This window comes from Leptodactylus fuscus, chromosome 1, assembly GCF_031893055.1.
Source record: "Leptodactylus fuscus isolate aLepFus1 chromosome 1, aLepFus1.hap2, whole genome shotgun sequence".
Classification (NCBI taxonomy): Eukaryota; Metazoa; Chordata; class Amphibia; order Anura; family Leptodactylidae; genus Leptodactylus; species Leptodactylus fuscus.
The window spans coordinates 55,940,063-55,960,237 of NC_134265.1; the positions used below are offsets into that span (position 1 = coordinate 55,940,063).

Consider the following 20,175-nt stretch of genomic DNA (forward strand, 5'->3'; position numbering starts at 1 on the left):
GCATGTGGAACCGTGTGCAGACGCGTGTATCAAATCCTTCAGTGTGTGGAACTGTGTGCAGAAATGCGTATTTAATCCTCTGGTGTGTGGGACTGTGTGGAGACCCGTGTATCTAATCCTCTGGCGTGTGATACTGTGTGCTGATCTGTGTATCTAATCCTCTAGAGTGTGGAACTGTGTGTAGACGCCTGTATCTAATCCTTTGGCATGTGAAACCGTGTGCAAATGCACATATCAAATCCTTCAGTGTGTGGAACTGTGTGCAGAAATGCGTATTTAATCCTCTGGTGTGTGGGACTGTGTGCAGACCCGTGTATCTAATCCTCTGGCATGTGATACTGTGTGCTGATCTGTGTATCTAATCCTCTGATGCGTGTATCTCAGTTTGGATATCAGTGTTGTATTGTGCATGTGGAGTGACCGTGTGTATTGCAGTTGGAATATGAGTGAAAGACTTGCAGGTTTGTATTGGCTAAGGGGGGGGGGGGCACTGTATTTGGAATGCTGTATCTCAGCAACGGTACGTCCGAGCGAGTTGGAGTCTCGTCTTCCCGGATACCTGAAGTATCTCTGTACCAAATTTGGTGAAGATCGGTCCAGTCGTTTGGTTCGCATTAGAGTACAGACAGACAGACAGACGGACAGACAGACAGACAGACAAGAATTCATTTTTATAAGATAGGGAGATATATATATATATATATATATATATATACTGTATATATATATATATATATATATATATACCGTATATACACGAGTATAAGCCGACTTTTTGAGCACAGTTTTTATGCTGAAAAAGCCCCCCTCGGCTTATACTCGAGTCAGGTTCCATGGAGCACAGAAACTTGAAGGACCTGGATAAATTATACAAAGGGTGAGGTCCTTTAGTGCTACTGCTCTGTGATTGGTTTGTCATGTAAGGTCACGTGACTGTGATGTCATCAACGGTCCTGTAGAAACTATAATGTAACATCTGCAGATAAGTCAGTGGCCAGAATTGATTGTGTGTTATAGAAGATGTCTGTCCTATCAAGGAGAGGAAGATACAGTAAAGTGAAAGTGACACACTGCCTATTAATGTCAGGCATTTGGGGTTATTAATTTAGTTTCAGTAACTGCATGTGCCTCACATTAATAGCAGTTAACCCCATCATGTCCCTCATATTAACCCCTCTGTGCCCCATATAAGGGTTACTAATATGTGAGACACATGAGGGTAGTAATGAAGGACCTTAATTATGAAGATACCTAATTATTACCTCCATATGTCTCACATATCAGTAACTCTTATGTGAGGCACACAGGGTTAATGTGAGGGACATGATGGGGTTAACTGCTATTACTATGATCCCTATGGAGTTATTAAGCTGCAATGCACATGACCAGACTTTTTATCCGCAATGGTGGATCCCCCCCCCTCGGCTTATACTTGAGTCAATAAGTTTTCCCAGTTTTTTTGTGGTAAAATTAGGGGCCTCAGCAGTGGCGGATCTAGGGTTTGCAAGGCCCTGGGCAATTGACTTTGGCGGGGCTCTACTTACCGGGAGGGTCTCGCGCTTCTAACTACAACTTTTGAAGACTAGAAAGAGGGAACAAAATGTGCGTCGTGCGCAGCGCGCCGCGGCACATTTGGCTCCGCCCACTTTTATGTTGACTCCGCCCATACTCATTCATTTTTCATGTGATTCCACACAGTATAATCCCCCTACAGTCACCCGTAAATTATATGTCCCCCCTCCATCTCTCCCCGTTTCATATACACCCTTCATCTGCCCCTAGTGTCATGTCCCCCCCTCCATCTCTGTCCCCAGTTTCATGCCATTCTCCCCCTTCATCTGACCACAGTTTCATGTCCCCCGTCTCTGCCCCAATGTCATGCCGTTCTCTCCCCTTCATCTGCCCCAGTGCCATGCCGTTCTCCCCCCTTCATCTGCCCCAATGTCATGCCATTCTCCCCCCCTTAATCTGCCCCAGTGTCATGCCGTTCTCCCCCCTTCATCTGCTCCAGTGTCATACTGTTCTCTCCCTTCATCTGCCCCAGTGTAATGCCATTCTCCCCCCTTCATTTGCCCTAGTGCCATGCTGTTCTCTCCCCCTTCATCTGCCCCAGTGTCATGCCGTTCTCCCCCCTTCATTTGCCCAGTGTCATGCCGTTCTCCTCCCCTTCATCTGCCCTAGTGTCATACCATTCTTCCCCCTTCATCTGCTCCAGTGTCATACCGTTCTCTCCTCTTCATTTGCCCCAGTGTCATACCATTCTCCCCCCTTCATCTGCCCCAGTGTCATGCCGTTCTCCCCCCTTCATCTGCCCCAGTGTCATACTGTTCTCCCCCCTTCATCTACTCCAGTGTCATGCCGTTCTCTCACCCTTCATATGTCCCAATGTCATGCTGTTCTCTCCCCCTTCATATGCCCCAGTGTCATGCTGTTCTCCCCCCCTTCATCTGCCCTAGTGTCATGCCGTTCTACCCCCCTTCATATGCCCCAGTGTCATGCTGTTCTCCCCCCCTTCATTTGCCCCAGTGTCATGCCGTTCTCCCCCCCTTTTTTCTGCCCCAGTGTCATGCCGTTCTCCCCCCCCTTCATCTGCCCTAGTGTCATGCCGTTCTCTCCCCCTTCATCTGCCCTAGTGTCATGCCGTTCTCTCCCCCTTCATCTGCCCGTGTCATGCCGTTTTCCCACCCTCCCTCATCTGCCCCCAGTTTCATGGGCCCCCTACATTATGTTCCACCTAAATGTTTAACACAAAAAAACCACTTACACTCACCTTCCATCGCTCCCCTGCCGCTCTCTCCGCAGTCTCACTCATACACATATTGTAGACACGATGTGACATCATCGCATCGCGGCTACAAATGCAGGAGAGCAGCGTTAAAGCAGGAGCTGAACTGTGACAGCTCCTGCTTTAAGCGCATATGTATTCAGCTCATCGGCGTCCGTAGGGCGGGCTGGGTGGTTGCCCGGCCCTGGATCCGCCCCTGGGTCTCGGCTTACATTTGGGTCAGCCTATACTCGAGTATATACGGTCACGTGACTGTGATATACACTCACCGGCCACTTTATTAGGTACACCATGCTAGTAACGGGTTGGACCCCCTTTTGCCTTCAGAACTGCCTCAATTCTTCGTGGCATAGATTCAACAAGGTGCTGGAAGCATTCCTCAGAGATTTTGGTCCATATTCACATGATGGCATCACACAGTTGCCGCAGATTTGTCGGCTGCACATCCATGATGCGAATCTCCCGTTCCACCACATCCCAAAGATGCTCTATTGGATTGAGATCTGGTGACCGTGGAGGCCATTGGAGTACAGTGAACTCATTGTCATGTTCAAGAAACCAGTCTGAGATGATTCCAGCTTTATGACATGGCGCATTATCCTGCTGAAAGTAGCCATCAGATGTTGGGTACATTGTGGTCATAAAGGGATGGACATGGTCAGCAACAATACTCAGGTAGGCTTTGGCGTTGCAACGATGCTCAATTGGTACCAAGGGGCCCAAAGAGTGCCAAGAAAATATTCCCCACACCATGACACCACCACCACCAGCCTGAACCGTTGATACAAGGCAGGATGGATCCATGCTTTCATGTTGTTGACGCCAAATTCTGACCCTACCATCCGAATGTTGCAGCAGAAATCGAGACTCATCAGACCAGGCAACGTTTTTCCAATCTTCAATTGTCCAATTTCGATGAGCTTGTGCAAATTGTAGCCTCAGTTTCCTGTTCTTAGCTGAAAGGAGTGGCACCCGGTGTGGTCTTCTGCTGCTGTAGCCCATCTGCCTCAAAGTTCGACGTACTGTGCGTTCAGAGATGCTCTTCTGGCTACCTTGGTTGTAACGGGTGGCTATTTGAGTCACTGTTGCCTTTCTATCAGCTCGAACCAGTCTGGCCATTCTCCTCTGACCTCTGGCATCAACAACGCATTTACGCCCACTGAAATACAGCTCACTGGATGTTTTTTCTTTTTCGGACCATTCTCTGTAAACCCTAGAGATGGTTGTGCGTGAAAATCCCAGTAGATCAGCAGTTTCTGAAATACTCAGACCAGCCCTTCTGGCACCAACAACCATGCCACGTTCAAAGGCACTCAAATCACCTTTCTTCCCCATACTGATGCTCGGTTTGAACTGCAGGAGATTGTCTTGACCATGTCTACATGCCTAAATGCACTGAGTTGCCGCCATGTGATTGGCTGATTAGAAATTAAGTGTTAACGAGCAGTTGGACAGGTGTACCTAATAAAGTGGCCGGTGAGTGTATATGGAATTTCATTTGGATCAATATCCTTACAATTATTACTCGGCACACTGACTGCTTTATCTTTGACTTTTTAAAAAAAAAATATTGCCACATGATGCAAAAAAGGTCGCTGACCCCTGGTCTAGAACACAAAAGAGGTGCAAATCTTTCCATAATATTTTTTCTCTGTATAAGTTTCATTTATGGTTTTGGTTTGCAAATATTAACCAACTACTGACCGTGTGAGAGTGTCCTTACTTTTACCTTCCACATTATAAATGTCATGCCCTTGCAAACAAAAAACATGAAACAATGGATTGTAATAACTGGTTCTAAACACCATTAATCCAAGACTTCTGCATGACAAATTGTTCTTACAAGGTTACACCACAATACAAACCTGATACTATCTCTTTAATGCAAATGCTGCCACCAACTGGTCAGATCTTTAATTTGCAGTTTCTCTTTTAAGCCAAGGCCTCTGGTAGCTAGCCACAGCCAAAAAGCACTGCGGGAAACACCACGGCAGAAACGCATAGCGCTCACAACGCTTTTCACAGAGTCCACAGAGTTTTTCCTCTGCGGATTTCTGCTTCAATTATACCTATACAGAAACCATCAACATTTCCATAGGTACAATTGACAAGCTGCGTTTTCCGAAACCGCAACAGTTTCAGAAATCACAGCATGTCCGCCGGGGATATTTTTCTGTAATGTGTGGATAGGATTAGCCAGAATCCCATTTAGGTTGCAGGGGCTGTAAAACACTGCAGATTTTGCTGTGATGTTTCCGCCGCTACAAAATGGTGGTGTTTGCGTTACCTTGGGCCCTGCCTTTAAATTGTATTCTCAGTCATCTGATGTTCAAGGTCCTTAACACATAGGTGAACCTCCACTTATCATGAGAAAAATACGCCAGAAATGTTAAGGGTTGGATAGCTCCTAAATAGAGATGAGCGAACCCTGTTCGGATCAGCCGATCCGAACAGCACGCTCCCATAGAAATGAATGGAAGCACCTGTGACGCCGGTCGGCCGCCGGCAAAGTCAGCGTCACAGGTGCTTCCATTCATTTCTATGGGAGCGTGCTGTTCGGATCGGCTGATCCGAACAGTGTTCACTCATCTCTACTCCTAAACCTAAAACCGCGAAGTGAGGACCTCTGTAGGGAAATACTGCAGTCTTCTCCAGGAGGCTGTCATGGCCATAACCACCAAAAACAAAGTGGTTTTTTGGGTGGTTTACAAGCAGGTTTCTTTGCAGGCCCCTGCAGCTTTCAATCGTCACACTGCAAAAGACTCTATCCAGGGGTAAAACCTGCAGCAATGGTTGACAAGCTGCAGGTTTAAGTTGCTCTTTTCCTCCAAACTGCTATTCCCCACAATGCTCTAATAGACCCTCTTTCCCCCCTCCCTACTTTGAGTGACATGGCCAGGTGAGATTTTGGGATAGTTCCCTAGCACTGTCACTCAAAGTAGGGAGGGGGGAAGAATAGTGTTTCAGAGCTGTGTGTATATGCAAATGACAGACCGTAGCAGTTCGGAGCAGCCTTTGGTGCCCTGGATTCCTCAGTCATTTGCATATTGTGAAATAAATTATCTTGGTAATAGAGGAGGGAATTAGTATGGGGGGGGAGCATTACATTTAGGTGAGCCTGACCTATCTAACTGTGTTACTGCTTTATTAAAGGGGTTGTCCCATCACAAGGATCCTATCTATACTACTTGTTAATGTGGATGTAAGACTTTTCCTAAATACATTGCTTCAGCACTGCTTTGATTGTCCACTATCTTACATTATTCAATTTTTTGTGGCCACAGCCCTGACTTATCTGCTCAAAAGTCAAGTGATGTATCTGCTGCTCTCAGGGGGGAGGGAGGAGGGGCTAAGTGCAGGGAGCGAGCCTGTGTATCTAGCTATTCCTGTGTCTGCACCATGTGACCTTCCTGCTCTCAGATAGGGGAGAGGAGCTGCTTTCATTTCTGAACTCGTCTTCTGTTCTCCCAGTTATCAGGCTAGCTAATTCAATTGTGTTCATTATGGCAGAGACAGGCAGTCTCTGTATGTAACACAGAATGGAGTTGCTCCTGCCTGTACTTCATAGTCCAATATTGTGCATATAGTGTTATTTGAGGACCTTTGATGACATCAGAGGCCCTTCAGCCCCCATAGGATCATGCTATGTGGTGGGCGGAGCTACACACTAATTTGGAGGTGGAGCTAAACGGCAAGTTGCATATGAAACCCCGCCCACCAAATGACGCAAGAAACCAGGAAGAAAGAAGATTTTACAGCAGTGAAGACTGGTGAGTATGCGACGTGGGAATACCCCTTTAAGCTTTACCCTTTTGACACTTCCTTTAAATCCACTAGAACAAATTTTCCACAGCAGTATTTCCAAAATCTCCATGGCAAAATTCACAGAAAGCACTTTAAAGTTTTTTGAAGTATTTCAATGTGGATTTACTGCAGTTATACATTGCAAGGGGTTGAATTTTCAGTGAAAATCTGCAGAAAGAACCAACATTCTACAGAAGCAGAGCCCACAGTGAACGTTAAAGGGATTCTACCACTAAAAATCTTTTTTTTTTTCTAGTTAACACGTTGGAATAGCCTTTATAAAGGCTATTTGTCTCTTACCTTTAGAAGTGGTCTCTGGTCCGCCGTTCGGTAGAAATACCGGTTTTTGCTGGTATGCAAATGAGTTCTCTCGCAGCACTGGGGGCTGCCAGAGAACTCTCTCCAGCAACGCCTCCATCTTCTTCTGCAACCACCTCTTCTGCTGTCTTTTTCCGGCTGGGGTCACGCTCCACTCTTGCGCAGTACGCTCCTGTAGTTCTACAGAGAACTACAGGAGAGTACAATGCATTGGGGACGCTATTCGACGTGTTAACTAGAAAAAAAAGATTTTTAGTGGTAGAATCCCTTTAAGGGTGGGTTCACATCTGTGCCCGGTTTGCGCAATCTGGCGGGTTTCCATCTTCAAAGTTGGACATGTAGGACTTTGTGTCCGGTTAAAAAAAACTGTTTCGCCATGGACAGGCAGAAGACGCACACGAGCGGTCACTTTGAAAACCCATTCAAGCGAATGGGTTTGAAAACTGACCGCCAGGTCTCCTGTCCAATTTCTCGGGGCAGAAGACAGAAACCCTCTGGATTGGCTAAACTGGACACTGGGCGCAGATGTGAATCCGTCCTTATTCCCGCACTGATTTTATTTTGTGGTTCTAAAAGTTACATATAAAGCAATGTCGCTGATAATACCTGTCATGGATTTGCCACCGCAGTGACATCACTAAAAGCCTGGATGCCATGCAGGAGAACCATGAGCTTGTGTTCATGATAACCACCATGGTGACCTCATTGGTGACTTCCCTATAGATACATTTACATGAGCTGTGAGAAACGGACAACTGGTCCATGTTTTTCATGGTTTGGCATCCATGGGGCACCCATTTTCATGGATCCCTAATAGATTTAGGCCTATTGAGGGATCTGTGATAACCTGTTATCCGAAGCAGATAAATGAGCGTAAGCAGAGAAGCGGCCTGCGCTGTGGGTTCTGCACTGAATGGAGCAGGGTCCTTATGTTTCAATGTCCTCCTTCTGCCCCCTTTATCCTTACATTAGGCCACATACAAAAGTATTTAAGAGAAACACATTCACGTTAGGTTTATCTGTGTCCATAAATGCCTGAGCTACAGATATATTTCTCCCATACAGTGAACGCAGTCGTGGTAAAAAAAAATCAATAGAGCCAAGCCGCCATTTTGTTGTTGTTTCGCCTTCCATAAAAAGTTATCAAAAAAAGCCATTCTCCAAAATGATGTCACTAAAAAGCACACCTGGCCTTGCAGAAAATGACGCCTTATGCACCTCCGTAAATGGAAAAATAAGAAAATTACAGGTGTCAGAATATGGCAACTCCGAGATATATATATATATATATATATATATATATATATATATATATATATATTCAAAGTTTTGAATTTTTTAAGGGGTGAAACCAAAATAAAGCTATATAAATTGGGTACCCTGGTATCGTACTGACCTATAGAATACAGGGGACATGTCATTTTGGATGTAAAAGTGCCAGGGCGAAGAAGGGGTTAATCATACTGACAGTTTCCCTAGAAAGATGCTTATTGTAAGAGCTCTGAGCCGCTAGGGGGCGCTGTTCATTCTGGCTAGTGTTGCATTGTTAGTATATAGATAATATATAAAACTAATAGTTTCCTGTGGATAGCGTCAGCCTCACACACATGGCGGGACATGAGCGGCAGCACAGCCCGGTGCACCGTGTGTCAGCCCCAGCCGCCCACAGGACTCACCCTGGGGTCACACGGCCCCGCCCACTGCTGTCATCATCCGGAGACACGGAGAGGTGACGCTCCAAGATGGCGGCCTCCATGCTGAGCCGGTACATGCTGCTCTCCAGGTCCCGGGTGCTGTCTGTAGGCGCCGCAGTGACAGGTAAGGGCGGAGCGGCGGGTGGATGGGTCAGGGGCGCGGGCCTGCTCTGTGCGGCATCTGCCTGTGGTCTGTGGGGGGCGCTCACAGCCCCTGTCTGTTATGACATTGTCGCATACAGCGCTCCTGTGTAACGAGTACAAGTCCTGAGCCGTCTCCTGATCACTACTATACAATATAGTCTGTGTCAGTGAATGGCTGCAAATATGTGTAATCCTAAAAGTAGTGACAAGTGTTATATCTGATCTGCAGGGCTGCTGTGACTCCCATGTTTTACTACAGTTCCTCTTCAGAAATGGCTGATGCTCAGTCTGAGTCCCAGAGATTCCTCCAAATTTTGGCCCTTTGGAACCCATGACCAAAAGATGCTGCCGTGGCTTTACTTGTCACACAGCCTCAGACTCAGTGGGGTTAAAGGGATTCTATCAGTAAAACTGCATTTTTTTTTTCTCGCTAACCTGTAGGAATAGCCATAGTAGGAATGATTTATTCTGGCTTTAAATGGGACGCATGCACAGTTGGCTCTGCCATGCCTGCGGCCATTTTCTTGTGGCCGCTTAAACCGTACGCTCGTGTAAGTGGCCCCAAGAAAATGGCCCCTGGCATGGCAGAGCCAACTGCGCATGCATCCCATTTAAAGCCAGAAGAAGCCATCCGAAGAACACGTCGTGGAGAGGGCCGTCACCCTGAAGATGAAGAGGCCGTCGCTGGAGAGTTCTCTCACAGCATTGGGGACGCCCCCAGTACTGCAAGAAAAATCATTTCCACAGCGATGAAAACTGGGATTTCTACCAAATAGCGGTGCGGAAAAGACATCTAAAGGTAGGAGAAGAATAAAAAAGGCTATTCCTATGTGTTAGCGAGAAAAAAAATCCAGTTTTAATGATAGAATCCCTTTAAAGGGGATGTAAATGTTGTTGGTAGTGACACCCTATACACAGGACAGGTCCTCAACATCAGGTGGCTCAGGATCCTACACTTGAACTGATGCAGCTGCTAAAATCCATATAGCGAGTATACAGCCTTAAGCAGCCCTGGCCTAGGCTATTCGAGTGAATGGGAGTGTCGCCACCGCTACAGTGTACAGAGCTCTGTACACAGCATGGAGCCACTGTATACAACTTCCATGAGCAATGAGCATTCTTATCAGCGCTGACTTCATGACCCTGCCAGTCTGCTACAGTGCCCTGATGATTAGGATAGTATACACCACAGAAAGGCTGTGTATATATCGCATATCGTAATTCACACTTGACTAAACTGCAACATCTGGCCAAAGTGTCTGTAACAGTGATGTGGTGAAAAACACCAATTGAAATACGCTAAAATAAATACAAAAACACCTCTCCTCCATCCCCTGCCGCTTCATCACCATTGGAATGTCACACTTTTGGATATTAAAGGAGTAATCTGGGGAGTAATAAATCATATTTGTTCTTATTATAATTATTATACAATATTGACTTGACTCCCCAGGTCATAAAGATCATGATATTTCTAATTATTTATTTTTACACACTATATCTCCATCAGAACAGTCATGTGACACCTCAATCTGACAGAATATTGAGGATGGGTCTCTACATTCAGCTTTTTGAAGCCAAATCCAAGAGTGGATTGAGACTATAAAGCTAAGCACCATCCGTTCTTTGCAAGTTTTTTTTCTTTTCCTTTTTGACGTATATCTGGTTTTGGCTTCAAAAATTGCATCTAAAAAGACTTGAAAAAATAATACGGCACCGGCTGTACCCAAAACGCAGCCTACTTACGCTAGCTATACGTTGTCAGGTGGGCTGGTCTTCAGAAATGGCGCGAGTGCTGCATTTGTTCTCATTCTACCTGCAGATCAGAGTCGGAAAAAGTTACTGAAAAAGGCTTTTTTTTTTTTTTTTTCAGCTTCTGACTGGCCATGGTTGTTAGAAACATAGGAGTTGGAGTTTGTGGCTTGACTTATCGACTCTGCAGCCCTGCATCCTATGGATGCTCATACATAGTGCAGTGGGGGATTTTGAGGTGGATTCTGTATCAAAATCCGCTGCCAAAAAGCTCTGTAAAAGGAAAATGTTTGTTTTGGTACCGTGTTAGCCAGTGGTTATAAAATATAAAAAACAAAAAAACTTTGCAAGTCTTCAGTAGGTGATACCTTTTTTAATGGCTAACTCATAATGATGACAGAATATAACGTTTCGAAGCTTCCTCTGAGCTGCTTCTTCAGATTATATCTGAAGAAGAAGACTGGAGCTTCGAAACGTTATATTCTGTCATCATTATGAGTTAGCCATTAAAAAAGGTATCACCTACTGAAGACTTGCAAAGTTTTTTTGTTTTTTATATTTAAAAAGCTCTGTGTGAACATACCCTTAGGCAGCAAGCGAGCAGTCAGCTTTTGAGCAGGAATTGTGGTCATATGGAGGGATTTGAGTGACTTTCATAAGGGTTAAATTCTGGGCTAAAATGTGCAAGGAAAGACAGCTGGTGAGTTGGTAAGGGGAACTGGATGGCCCGGTATATAGATACATGTGATGATCAAAGACTAGCATGTTTACTCCAATCCCACAGGAGCTCAGAGTGCTGATAAAGCTACTGCTGGCTAAGACAACATATCGCAGTTTGCTGCACAGACCGGTCAGAGTGTGTATGCTGAGCTTTATCCACTGCTGAAATCCCCACCATGGTCATGTGAGACTTGTATCGTGTGGCTGTGGAAGAAGACACTTTATACTACATCACGTGGACTGCTCATTGTGTGTGCCTGTGCAATTTTCTGCTGGGAAATGTAGGTTCTTGGCCTTCATGTGCTTGTTATTACGACATAGTCCCTTATGACAGTGGCCACTATTTGCGCTATAATTGGTTCCTGCCACAATGCCCATTAACATCAATGAAAGCTGAGCTGCAGTGAAGGTGCCGGGCCAATAAACACCAGACTGAGCTTTCTGTTTCTGGCCCCGTACTGTGCATTGCATGGGTGCCAGAAGTGGCTCCATACAGATGATCATTCTGGGGGCCAGGTGTCTGCCCCCTAGGGCTCATCTATTTATGGCCTATCCTGAAACCATAAAAAATAAGCCTGAACAAAGCCTTCAGAGGCCCCACGTTGCGGAAATACAGCGTTTTTCTTGTTGCAGGTTTTGTTGCGGTTTTTTAAGCCAAAGCCAGGAGAGGATTGAGCGGGAGGTGGAAGTATAGGAATTACCTATATATTTCCCATTCCTTTTGTAGCAACATCTGCAACAAAAAAAGCCGCTTTTCAGCTACATGGGTCTTCAGCCTGAATAATGTGTTTTTTTTCTTTACAAACATTTCACAGAATCGGAGGCTGAAAAGAAACCAAATTATAATGTGAATGACCTATAGGTAACTGCAAACCCATGTACGAAATCCCATGTACTTCCCTGCCCTCTTTCACTCCATCTGTACCCCTGTAACGTAATGTCTGCTGGAACCGAAGCAGAGCTCTGAAGTTGAGATCAATTTTGGGTGGAGTTGGAGTTGAAAAACGTTACCAATTTTGACTTCAAAATATAATGATTCATTTTAATTATATGTTGCAATTATTGATATTATATAATGAGTTAAATGTATAGTTTGTTACGTATTTATTTTCATAGGAAGTCAGCAACTGGCTTTTTAATGAATTAGAGGATCTTTACTGCTTCTGCCTGGCCCATGGCCGTCAGCCGTTTATGAAGGGGTTAGAGAAGGATTTGGAAATTTGACCTATTGACTCCACAGCCTTGGTACTAGCAAAGATACCTACTATATCTATATGCTATGTACGCTGTGTATACACTTCTGAACGCCGAACAATAAAGATCTGAGGAACGGGTGATGCCTGTGGAGTACCAAAGGACCCCAAAAAGCGTTATTTTAAATAAATCACATTGTTGTTACATCAGCATTTCATTAAACCGAAAGGAGCGCGCAACCGATTCCTCTATTTTGAGGGTATATCCCTCTGAATAAGTTGCATTTATACCGTTCGACTAAGAGTCGTAAGCCGAAGACACTGCCCTACAAATTTGGTGACTAATACCTGATTATGTATCACAAAGGTGTAAGACAAGGTAACTGACTGTGACATGTACGAGGTCTCATATGCCTAATTAGCACGGCCACGCTTGGTTCGTTATATTTCTTTTGGTTCACTGCAGCATAACAGAGGCACTGTCTCCCTATTTACATCTTGGGAGACAGATTTGCATATTCCTCCTTTAACTATATGGTGATAGATGCATCAGAAACAAAATATTGTTCCATGTTATAAAGGCAAAAACAAGGTGCCAGAAAAAGTGTCTTGGACTTGGGACTCGGAAATGCGTAGGCTTTTGTTTGCCATACTTATGGAGTCATAGATTTTTTTATTTTTATTTTTTTTAATCTTGCAATTAAAAGTTTGTTTTATTTTTTTTTTTTTTTTATTGGGTGCTGATTTTATCTTGTTTGTGGACAGATACAACAAAGCTTAAAGGGGTTGCTCCATCACAAGGATCCTATCTATACTGCTTGTTAATGTGGATTTAAGACTTTTCCTAAATACACTTTAATTTATTCACTTCATTGTTTACACTGCGTTTCTATGGCCCTTGGGATTATCTACTCAAATGTCAAGTGATGTAGCTGCCTAAGTGCAGGGGAGGGAGCCTGTGTCTGTAGCTGTTCCTGTGTCTGCACCACACGTGACCTAGCTTCCTGCTCTCAGATAAAGGAGGGGGGAAATGAGTGCTGCTTTCTTATATAAAACAGTCTAAATCCTGGTGGGACCTGGTCCCTCTGCTCACTAGGATTTAGCCGACTCTATATAGAACAAGCTAAATCCAAGTGTTATAGGACCTTTGATGACATCACAGGCTCTTCAGTCGTCCAATAGGATCACGCTATGTGGTGGGCGGAGCTACACGTTCATTTGGGGGCGGACAGTATGGCTTTGCATATGAAACCCCGCCCACCAATTGACATTGAAAACCAGGAAGAAAGAAGTGTTTGCAGCAACGAAGACTGGTGAGCAAGTGACATGGGAATACCCCTTTAACTTGAATCTGATAACATATTGTGGTGTGCAACTCGCAACAAATGGTTGTTACAAATTAGACCTATATTATATTATATTGTATAAAATGTGTATATTCATTTTTATAACAAAAGGCTTCTATATTTTGCAGGAAAAAGGTTCCTACTTTCTGCAGCGTACATTAATGACAAAGCCTGGGAAAAATGGGAGAAGGAAAGCCATAATTTAGGTGAGTCCTGATAGTTATTGCTGTGTCTGAACAGTGGATAATATTTGTTCTGCTATATTGCTCCATGAATATAAACTCCCTACACACTTGTATGTATATGTAGTATGTACAGTAAAGGGAACTGTCACCAGCACAGGCCTTTTTACATTTAATATTGTGTGGGGAAGGTTTATCGAAACCAGCATTTTCCGACACAAGCAGAGAATCGACCTATAATGAGGTGCAGTTCATGTTGTAGCTCAGTCCTATTCAAATGAATGGGGCTGAGCTGCAGTACCAAGAACAGCCACTGTACACTTACAGTGCTATGCTGGATAAGTAGTGAATACTGTGGATGGGGAATGTCATTAGTCAAGCCCCACGTTGCGAAAATACAGCATTTTTGCCATGCCGGTTTCATCAATGTTGTTTTTCGTATAGGTATAATAGGGGCAGCATGTATGCAGAGGAAAACTCTGCGGAAGAAAAACACAAGTTTCTGCCATGATTTTGTCTGCAGTGGTTTTTTTTTACTGCGTTTGCCCTTAGCCTAAAGGTCTTTTCCTACAAATGTGACCATATTTAAAATTCTATCTATCTATCTATCTATCTATCTATCTATCTATCTATCTATCTATCTATCTATCTATCTATCTATCGTGTGTGTATAATTATAAAAAAAATATCAGTTTTTAAGATTTTCTCTAACCTTCTTAGTGATCATAGTTGGTTGTCTTGATCGATTGCCAATGGATACAACCATGAATGCAGGAACTTTCTCTACTCTGAAACCCCAGCCATGATGTCCTTCTTGTGACCAGGTTATCTTCTCATACATGTAGTGTCACTGCCTGATAACCTGATCACAATAAGGAAATCATTACTGTGTTTCTGTCAAGTGCCATTAAAATGCTTGGATAAAATCTTTAAAACTCTGCAAAATTCTTAATTATTTATATTTGCAAAAATGTTAGTAGGAGAACTTTAGGCATTATCCAGCGATATTTACAAAAATATGCACTTCTTGCTTTTCTTCTCATGCATGTTTACTTATTCTCCACCAGGGGGTGATATTGCTTTAGATTTGTTGTTTTCTGTTACATTTGCAGTCTATTATGTTTTTGTATTAAGCAGTTTACATAAATATGTGTATTATAAACTTTTGTTGCCTAAATATTCAGCTAAAGTCAGTTTGTATCCTTTTGACCTGCTATGGAGACTACATATTGGAGGGATCTGTGTATAATGTCTTCTGAAAACACTGAAGTAGTGAATAATTTGACATTTCTCCTGGCTTGCTCATCTTGACTTAAACTGGTTTTCCCATGATCATAACCATATATAAGTTTATAGAATATTAAGTTAGACATTTGTTCAAATATACTGTAAATTTCAGAGTCTTTAAAGGGATTCTATCATTAAAATAATATTTTTTCTGCTTACCACGTCGGTATAGCCTTAAGAAAGACTATTCTTTTCCTACCTTTCGTTGTCTTCTCCGGGCCACCGTTCGGTATATAATCCGGTTTTCGTCGGTATGCAAATGAGTTCTCTCGCACTTCTGGAGCGTGTCCCCAATGTTGCGAGAGAACTCTCCAGCGCCGCCTCCATCTTATTCAGGAACAGCCTCTCTGCGCGTCTTCTTCCTGAGCTGGGTTCAAACTTCTAGGCCTCGGGCAAAGCCGACACTAACTGTAAGCAACCATTTTCTTGTGGCCGGCAGGCATGCACAGCTTGAACCCAGCACTGGAAGAAGACGTGAAGCGAGGCCGTTCCAGAGGAAGCTGGAGGCGGCGCTGGAGAGTTCTCTTGAAGCACAGGGGACGCCCCCAGTGCTGCGAGAGAACTCTTTTGCATACCGACAAAAACCAGAATTTCCACCGAACGGCAGCCCGGAGAAGACTTCTAAAGGTAGGAGAATAGTCTTTCTTAAGGCTATTCCAATATGGTAGACAGAAAAAAAAATACTATTTTAATGATAGAATCCCTTTAAAGACTTTCTCTAACCATATTAGTCTTTTGTCTGCATGAGTTACCTATGGATATGACTATGAACTCAGGAACTTTCTATAGCCTGGCATGTCAGGAATTCAGCCATGATTTCCTTATTGTGGCCGGGTTATCTTCTCATACATGTAGTGTCCCTGCTTGATAACCTGTCCACAATAAGGACCATAGAAAAAATTCCAGCATTCATGTCAATTGATAACTGATCAAGATAAGACTGTCATCACTAAGCTGGTTAGAGAAAATCTATAAAATGCTGCAAATGTTTAATTATTTATATTTGCTTATTGCTTATTCTATAAATTATAGAGAAGCCATTACAACTTGTGTCTACCATAGAAGGGAGTTATTGTCTCCTATAGAATAGGAATCTCCAAACTGTGACACAGCTTTTGTAAAACTACAACTCCCATCATGCCCAGACATCCTGTCACGTTATGGTTGAAGTTGCAGGGGTTTTTTTTTGTTTGTTTTTTTAATGTAGATTGTGAGCCCCATATAGGGCGGACAATGTACTTTAATTTTTTTTTCCTATCAGTATGTCTTTTGTAGTATGGGAGGAAATCCACGCGGGGAGAACATACAAACTCCTTGCAGATGTTGTTCCTGGCGGGATTCAAACCCAGGACGCCAGTGCTACAAGGTTGCAGTGCTAACCACTGAGCCGCTGTGTTGCCCTGAGAGTTGCAGTTTTGAGAGAGCAGCACAGATTGGATACCATTGGGTAACAGACTAGCCAGTACTGGGGCCAAGGTAACCATACATTGCCAGTGGAGTCTTGTGCCCATCCCATGTCTTATATAGAGTTTGACAGTAGACTAAAAGGAAATTGACAGCCCAACTGAGCAGTATAGCAGGCACCATAGTGTATAATCCAGCTGTTGCTGTTGAACATTATGGGGCTTTTCCTCAGACACTTAGTACATGTCACTGTTGGACACTTATATGTTTGGATAAGTGATTAGAAATGGCACTATGTGGGGCTTGAAACTCCTATCCCTCTTCATAAGGCATTGCCCTGCCAAAATTGTGTTCATACAAGCTGTGAGTCTATCCAGATACCATAACCAGTGAGCATCTGGTGTGGTAAAGAAAGGACAGGCTTCCATTGACGTAGGACAGGCAGAAAGGACACTTCAGAGTTGGTTGCTGATTTAAGTCATCGTGGCCGTGAAAGGTCCAAGTGCAATGGCGTTGTCCTACTTAAGCAAATTATGGCTTCATTACCATTTTAAGGAAGGAACAGATGGGTGTAATTGGTGTGTGAGTTATAGATGGGATTTCTGCTTCCTGCTCCTCTTCCATCTGGTATATTCCTGTATGTACTCTCTGAGCCAGGCTGGCTGCTGGATCTATATCTATTTCATTGTTTTCTTCTCCCTCTAATGAGTTGGCTGCCTTGAAAACATTTCCCTGCATTCCCATGACTGGATCCCTTCCCCATCTTTGGCACACTCTCCCTCGCCATATCTATCTATGACTCACACACAGTTGTAAGGCCTAATAGCTGGAAAAAGAAGCCTGACAGCTGCCATCTCATAGTGTTACTGAGCGGGTTATGGGGCTTGTTGGAAACTCTTAAGACCTTGTGCACAAGAGCATCATGACTGTGATTATTACTGGAGGCATGACACTTGTCACAGATACAATGAGGCAGTGTTATTAATACCGTCTAATACTAAGACCGTGTAAACTTAGTCTAGACAGGTTTAAAGTAGGCCAGAGTCATCACATTGGCTGGTGCAAAATGATGTACCTGCCATCTATGTCTAATTTAATATTACACTGCTTATTAGTTTGCATAGTTTGATATACTGTACAGTTCGTGGTCATGTGATATACAGTTCATGGTCATGTGATAGACAACCAGGTGCACAGCTCATTATACTCACAGCACAGTAATCAGATGTCTGCCTGGTAATGAGCTGTGCACCTGTGTGTTCATCACATGACCATGGACTGTATATCACATGACCATGGACTGTATATCACATGACCACGGACTGATTTTTATCATCAAATAACCATGGCCAACTCCTTTTAATGTCCATTGCTGCCATCCTATGACTGTTTGTTTACTTTCCAGTTGGAGGAGAAAGACTGTAATGCGGTCTGGACAGGTGTTTTCTCTCTGCAGGTTTAGGCAGTATCTGTAGTGGACTCAGGCTGGTTGCTGAAGACCGTGTGCTTGTGGCCGGCTGTGTATTAAAGGCACAGGGGACACGAAGAAGTCATGCGTGTGCCTCTCGTGCACAGGTTGTGCTTTCGCAGTTCCTTTCATTAAATGAATAGTAGCCACACAAGGAATAAGGCCTGTTCTATACTTTGCGGCCCAGACTGTCAGCCCGTATACGTGACCGTGTAATTCATGGCCTTGTGTACGGGCCCATAGAAATGAATGGGTCAGTGTCCTATCCAGTAAAAACACAGACAGCACACTGATCTCCGCCACAGTCATCTGCAAGATCCTGTGATGGATGAGAGCAACAGTCTTCACAAACCATAGTGTAAACGATAGACAAGTCATCTCTTATTTCACTGACATACACATTTCTCTCTGCTGATTTTCCCCATGGTGGGACTATTAAAGGATTATCTTATTAGATATTGACCCCATATTTATTAGCTATTCGAATGGTCCCACAAAAATTAGTGAGTTCATCTGAGTTCAGAGAATCCAATTGCTGTCCTACAAACATATCAGATCACTCCTTTAGGTGTAGGTTAAGGTGATAAATATGGGTAGGATACTGGCGTTAGTGTTTCATGGTTCTTTACCAAGGTGTTTTTCATTTATAGAAATGCATGAACATTGTAATAGATAAAAGACCTTTACATGATCTTCTTGTCCTTTACAGCTGACCTGGCATCACTTATGGATAAGTGCTATGATAGGAAGATACCAGTGAGCTCTCTGGTCATCGCACGGGTAAGGAAGTATCCAAGTAACACTATGTTAGTAGTCATTCATACAAATATGGAAAATAGCAAAGAAAGTCTGAAGCAGCCGTAGAGTAAGCCAGACCATTGGGCTTCACCCTTGAAAATATTCCTGTTAGCAATTTTTTTTTTATTTTTTTTTTTTTGCTAATGTAGATTGTGAGCCCCACACAGGGTTCACAATGTACATTTTTTCCCTATCAGTATGTCTTTAGAATATGGGATGGAAATCCATGCAAACACGGGGAGAACATACAAACTCCTTGCAGATGGTTTTTTGTCCTTGGCGGGATTTGAACACCAGGACCCAGCGCTGCAAGACTGCAGTGCTAACCACTGAGCCACCATGTGGCCCCCATCCTGTTAGTAATTTCTATGCCGGAGCTAAAGTTGGGGCTAGGACTATGCAGAATATATAATAATAAGGGATAGATAGTCTAAGCAATTTGTTAAACCCTGTGAGTAAAGGATTTGGCATATGTCAGAGATGGGTCATATTGTACATCTGCAGCGTCGCTCTTTAGGGTGCATTCACACGGAGGAAAACGGCGCTGAATTTGGTGTGGAATCTGCGTCAGATTCGGTGCTGAAAAAAAAGCTTGCCGTTGACTTCAATGGGTTCCTTTTTCAGCGCTGAATCTGACGCGGGTTCCACACCAAATTCAGCGCCGTTTTCCTCCGTGTGAATGCACCCTTATTGTAGGTGGAGTCACAATATAAAACATCTGTGCTATATTTGGGCTAAATGTAAGGGTCATGTCAAACCATCTCTCTGGAGCGGCTTTAGTAGTGTTGGCAGTAGTGAATTATTAGTTTCCATTCATTTTATTTAAAGGGGTTCAATTCACCAGAGATAATCCCTTTAAAAATGTTGCGGTCAGGGTAACCTGCTGATCGCCCTGGAGCCTGAATACGCAATTATATTGCTGGTGGAAAGTGCAGGCAACCAGGTGACATTCCTGCTGACATGCATTACTACATGGTAGCCTTTAAAGGGATTTTCCATCTTTTGAAAACTGATGGCACCAGGAGTTGTGCTGCCCAGTTGCCATACTTCTAGTAGAGGTGTTGGGGGTACTGCACAGGGTACTCGCAACCACCATTATTGAAAATGTGAATAGTAAGCTGCATAGCACAGTAAGCAGTGCTCGGCGCTGCCTGTACCGGTAAAAATTTGCAGAATCCGAGACAGTTGGATCCGCAGATTTAAAATAATTGGAAACAATCACCAAAAATGGTCTGTTTTTAACCCAAGTTTTTATCAGAACACTTTATTTTTATTAGATG

At 43.7% G+C, this 20,175-nt stretch overlaps 1 protein-coding gene across 1 annotated transcript in view; it reads left to right on the top strand.

Moving 5' to 3' along the window:
* The first annotated feature begins 8,647 nt into the window (after positions 1 to 8,647).
* Positions 8,648 to 20,175, top strand: part of MRPS27 (mitochondrial ribosomal protein S27) — a 58,199-nt gene continuing 46,671 nt past the window's right edge. Inside the window, exons 1-3 of the mRNA XM_075270744.1 lie at positions 8,648 to 8,725; positions 13,885 to 13,962; positions 18,807 to 18,877. Coding sequence (XP_075126845.1) covers positions 8,650 to 8,725; positions 13,885 to 13,962; positions 18,807 to 18,877 — 225 coding nt within the window. The 5' untranslated portion in view covers positions 8,648 to 8,649. The remainder of the gene's footprint in view (positions 8,726 to 13,884; positions 13,963 to 18,806; positions 18,878 to 20,175) is intronic.